Source organism: Durio zibethinus, chromosome 24, assembly GCF_047325235.1.
Source record: "Durio zibethinus cultivar Kanyao isolate XHJ-2024 chromosome 24, ASM4732523v1, whole genome shotgun sequence".
Classification (NCBI taxonomy): domain Eukaryota; kingdom Viridiplantae; phylum Streptophyta; class Magnoliopsida; order Malvales; family Malvaceae; genus Durio; species Durio zibethinus.
This window is the reverse complement of record NC_143185.1, coordinates 8764206-8770032: the sequence shown is the minus strand read 5'-3', so window position 1 is coordinate 8770032 and position 5827 is coordinate 8764206. Positions and strand designations below refer to the sequence as shown.

At 36.9% G+C, this 5827-nt stretch overlaps 1 protein-coding gene across 1 annotated transcript; it reads right to left on the bottom strand.

Moving 5' to 3' along the window:
- Window positions 1–241: 241 nt before the first annotated feature.
- LOC111316846 (putative methyltransferase PMT26) lies at window positions 242–5827 on the bottom strand. Its single transcript, XM_022919021.2, has 9 exons — window positions 5477–5827; window positions 4123–5207; window positions 3883–4032; window positions 2493–2763; window positions 2256–2366; window positions 1989–2166; window positions 1478–1750; window positions 1159–1353; window positions 242–758 (listed from the first exon to the last, which is right to left on the bottom strand). Exons 2-9 carry the CDS (start codon window positions 5158–5160, stop codon window positions 530–532), a joined length of 2445 nt encoding a protein of 814 aa, XP_022774756.2. The 5' UTR covers window positions 5161–5207; window positions 5477–5827; the 3' UTR covers window positions 242–529.

Below are 5827 nucleotides of genomic sequence, written 5' to 3'. Positions count from 1 at the left end.
CTTTCCGATGAATTCAGTCTATAAAGAGAGAGACGCACCTCTTTTATCACTTGAGCCAGAGCCAATAGTACAAAGCTATCCTTTAAAATAACTAATCGTATTTGAATTCCTTTCCTCTTGGCGAAGGTATATCCGCCAAAATAGAAAAACACAAGGGATGACAAACAGATTCAGCACCAAACAATTTCATCACAAAATTGAACATTTTTGCCTGTCCCAATTTCTATGAATGCTCCAGCCATGAATGCATGAATTAATTTTCCATTAAGAACTAACAGAATGACATTACATGAAAACTTGGACACCAAGCTTACAGGATAAAGGAATAAAAATCAAAAATAAAAGAAAAAGTAATGTATCCAATACTAAAGGACTACTTAACACGATACAAGCCTACAAAGGCTAACTTAGAGAACTAATCACCATGAATTGCAATTAGCAACCAAAACAAAAAAGAATAACTAGTCACATAAAAGTCCCAAACATCATGGAATAAAATGGGAGAGAGTTGAAAGGATAGCTACCATGCCTAAGCAATGGCATATGTGATTGTCTCTACGTCTTTAGGTCGCCACATGGATTTCTGGACAAGCAGCAAGCCCTCCTTGTCCTTCGAGTAAGTCATGTGGACTTCCCACTGCATGGACCTTAAAATATTCTCAAGATCGCTGATGGTCTCAACATTGTCCCGAACAATAAGCTTCCCTTCTGGCCTTAGTATTCGATCAACCTCCGTAACCACAACCACAAAATTGCACCTACAAGCCCATAATCAATAGCGAAGTTAGGCTGAAGCAGATAATGAATAGCATATTATGGCAAACACACTTTCAGGCTGGAAATAGGGATTCTGATCCTAAACCTTACATGATAAAAAAGGTAAATGAAACTTTTTATATATTAAAAAAACACATTAATGAAACTATGACTCAAAGAAATATGAAAAAATGACAATCTGATAAAAACACAAACAGAAATCAAGAACATGGTTGAAAAATCAAAATTATTTTAATCTAAGAACTTTGCTAGGAGTCATAAACAAAAGTCTTCAAGAACAAGAGTAATATTTATGCTTTTACCTACTGAAGGAAAACATAAGTTACCCAGCAAGGAAAGTGCAAAGGGTTGAGTCAAGAAAATGAAAATATTGATACAAACCTCTTTTTAACCTTGGAGAATAGATGGTCAGCATGGAGAAGATCATAAGACCTTGGATAGGTGCTAAATGATTCACACCAATCATGATACATACCAAATAGACCTCTTTCATATATTATGGGAAGTGTATCTGGAGAGTCAATTGGGACCACATTCATGACCCATAAATTCAGATCTTTGAGTGCCGCAGCAAATCTGTGAGCATACCACAGTCAGAATCAAGGAAAAGAAGATGAAACAATAAAATAACGAAAAGAGAAACCTGTCAAACCATCATAGCATTCCTACTTCATTGAAAATAATTCTTTTTGGTGCTTACCCTCCATAAACAGCTCTCATGTCCATGACATTTCTGACAGATGACCAGTTTATTCCCATCCCATTTATGTATGACTTGGTTACCACCCGTTTCCAGTGCTCATTGTCTGCAGCAAAATCCTCTGGCGCTGCTTTGCCATAAACTCCAACTTGGGAACTCAACAACCAATAAGGTGATTTTTCCAACCTTGCTGGCCATTGCTCAGGCCACTGAGACCCACGTTCTGCTGCATCTACAGGCACTTTGTGCATGCACGATTGCAGTGGTACATTCCTATAAATAAGAATCAAATTAAATGGCCGTTTGGATATCTATATTGCAAGAGATCGATATTTATTCTATAGTGAACAGAGCAATGATAGTCTTAGGACGGGTGACATGCTTGCTCAAAGAACGCAAGTTAGCATATTGTTAGCCGCTCAATGAATTTTTCTAGTGTCATCTTAAAGATGTGTTAGATTTGTTTTTAGCCAGAAATAGTTTTTACATCCAAGTCAAAAAGAAATATTACCAGGCAGCATTTGGATCATCAGACTCTGGACACAGTGGAGGGTCTTGTTGTGACCTTTGCTCATAGCAGTCGTTAGAAGTGGGCTTCTTAAATGTTGCTACAGCCACCCCGTTTACTGCATCCTTACTAGTTTTGTTTACAAGCTCCCAGCACATAGATTTTGTTAGTTCAACCATAGCTGCAGAAAATATACACATAAATGCAGTAGATGTTGACACAATAGACTTCTCACACTAGATCCAGAGATAGTACAACGGAATTATATACCTCTCCAGATTTCAACATCTTCAGGAATTTTCTGATAAACAGGAGTAGCAGACCACACAAAGAAACCACCAGGTCGCAGCACACGGTTTAACTCGAAGAGGAGTTTACCACCTGCAATATTGCTAAGACCAGTGAATATTCAAGCACTGCAAATTGATAAAATACACAGCAGCAACTGATTACTATGACTTGAAGATGACTCACAATAAAAAATTTATAAATTAGGTTGTAATATACCTTCTATATGCCATGGCACTCTACATCGTGCACAATGAACAACATCAAATACTCTGCCAGGGTAGGGAAGTCTCTTAGTACCCATCACAGCAGACACAGCGGGAATTCCCCTTTCAAGTGCAAATTGTACTTGAGCTTCATGTTCGTCTTTAGGTGCAAAGGACATAGCAAGCACATTTCTGTCAAAAAGAAAACCTCCAAAGCTGGCAACCCCACATCCAACGTCCAATATTACACGAGAGCGTTTTCCCCATGCTACATCATTCACAGACTGCAGAATAAATAATCAAACATTATGAGTAAGTTGATAGAACACATTGCAGGAGAGGAAAAGATTTGACCATGAATAAAATTCACAGTCATTTGGAATGCAACATGGAATTCAATGGGTGGTAAACAAGCATTCATTTAAATCATATAAAATATTTGCTTATAGATTCATACAATCAAAATTGCAGATGTAGAAAGCCTCACAACAAATGAAACTGATATATCACATGTGCACATAATCAACATACGTGACACACACAAACATATATTACATATGTCCAGAATGTTAACATAATATAAGCTTCTTGATTCTCCTAACAGGAGTGCATATTAACCACAAAACAAATTCATGGATACTCCAATGCCAACTCCCTTTCATGATCAATTAAGCATAATGATTGAATGCATCACTATCCTCATCTTGGAAGAAATGTTCCAACAAAAGCAAGAAGTTTCACATCAAGGAAATGCTTCTAACATAAGATCATGTCCTCTTTCATGGAATGTAAAATCATAGGTTTAAGATAATTATTAGAACAAAAATCAGCTTGAAAGTATTCATTATGTTTGCCTTTACCAGCAGCCCATAAGTTTTTTTATGTTAAAATCCACTAATTTTCTTCCTTTACTGAAGATATGTCTTCTATAACTTCTAACTACAGGAAACATTAACTTACTAGAAGAAATGCAATCAGCAATTCCTGATAGGGCTTTAACAGATAATTTTGTTATAATTCAAATTTTAAGAGAATGGATTCTAGGTAAACAGAAGGTTGACATGGATGATATGTTGCATAGGCTGAATTAAAATTACAATCATAACAATCACAGTCGACTGATAATGGAAATCGAGAGAGTTGACAATAATAGCTATAGTGCTTCTCAATAAGGTAATGAAATGCCATTTTCAGCTAGAGTTTCAGGTAAAAAGTCATTAATACAAAAGTTTTTATCATGTGTTATATAAAGATTACCACCATAATAATAGCCAACAAACAGAAATATAGACAAAATGAGTATTCAACAAGTAAAGACCACACCAGGGGGAGTGAGACACAGTTATCGATGATGTCATATAATAATGAAGTTTGAAGACAATACATTCATTTTGAGCACTCACCTCTTCTATGAAGTCAATATAATGAAGAGCACCATGCTTAAACTGCGTTCCACCACCAGGAAATGTGAGGTATTCCCCAGTAACTTTCACCCAATTCTGATGCCCCTTAAATTCTGCCAGCTTGGTATGGGGAACATTGTAGTACCAAATCTGCAGCAGCAGGAAAGCATTTGTTAGTTCGTCTTATCCAGTACAGAATTAAAGTGAAAAATGAACCAGCACACGTTAAGTTTAAAGTACCTTATCCCTGCTTTTTGGCCACTCAATTGGGCGTTTGTATCCTTCAGGAAGAGGAACAAGGCAGGTTGGTGGTTTTTCTGGACAGTGCCTCTCTCGATGTTCATAATGTTTGGTAGAAGGGAGATGCCTGATAGCTTCCCAATTGTCAAGGCAAGGGATATAGTCAGGCCCAGCGGTGGAATTGCAAAGCTTCCAACTGTATTCCTTGGATGATAACTGAGCCTCCTTTTCATTCTTTGATTCTGTCGCCTGAGTAGAGAATGATCCATTCTGAGTCATGGTTTCGTTCAAAAGTTCAGACTGAGCACCAGATGGGAAAACTTCATTTAAGCTCTGGTTTTTCAACTGACCATCATCTTTTGCCTCATAAGAGCTTTTATCCGACTCCTTGTTATCATTTTGATCAACCTTCTCCTCGATCTGACCATCCACCTTATCCTCATTAGTCTCATAAGAGCTTTCATCTGGTTTCTTTTCACCATCATCAGAATCAGATTTCTTGTCATTCTCATCGGAGTCAGGTTTCGCATTGCTTTCTTCAGTATCAGACTTTTTGTCATCAGAATTCTCTTGAGAATCCCCTTGTCCACCCAACTTATCACCATTGTCATTGTCTTTCTCTCCACCTTCAGAATCCAATTGCACATCATCCTTCTTAGACTCATCCAACTTATTAGACTCTTCAGTATTCTCTTGATTTTCTTGTGTATTTAAGTTGGTGTTGCCCATATTCGAGTCCCCTTTGGTGGCATCCTCAGGTAAATCCCCGGGGTTATCTTCAAATTGCGGTGTGTTACCACTGTCAATCCTATCATTGATTACAGGCGTAACCTGATCCTTGAGCTGATTTTTCTTTTCTTGAGCCGGATCGTCCCCGTTTTGAACAGGAACAACCGAGGACGAAGTCATCATCCAAATCCCAACTAAACATAATCCCACGAAAACCACAATGGTGACAGTGGAACAATAACTCGAAGACGACGACTTCCTATTATTATTATTATTATTATCAATTCTACTATATTTTCCTAAAGCCATAATCACTATTTCCTTCCTTTTCCAATCAATTCTTCAAAATTTCACACCTGAATTTTTTTTAAGATAAAGGAAACCAGAACTAAGTTAATGAATCATCAAAAAAAATGCTGCTCGAATGGGATCTAAGAAATTAAAAAAAAAAAAAAACTTTGACATAGAAACAAAGCAACAGAGCATATAAGTGAAAGTTTTAAAGTCCAGATCTAGTAAAACAATGCTATGTAAAGAATAAAAAAAAAAGCATAGAATGGCGTCGCATCGCATTGGATCTGCAACAAACAAAGAAATCTATATCGTAAGCAGAAAAGAAATATACCTGAAAACAAAAATGAACGGATCTGAAAGAGAGAAGAGAGCTTTAACAGTCGTTATTGATTCATTGTTTCTGCATTAATTCCAGCTTTTAGCTGTCGCTGAAAATTTAAAAAATATATATATAGGTTTGGAGTTTTTTTATTCGTTTAATACAACGGTCCTAAGATGATATATAAAAAGGGGAAGAACGAGAGGGAAAAAAGGAAGGCGTCTTCAATAAGAGAACACGGAGAGAATGAGACGGCCTCGGGAAAGGGAAAGGCCGCGAAATCAGTAGGATAATTATTTAGTATGTCTATTTTTTTCTTTTCTATATTTTTTAGAGGAGAGAGGGTGAAAGCAGATAAGATCT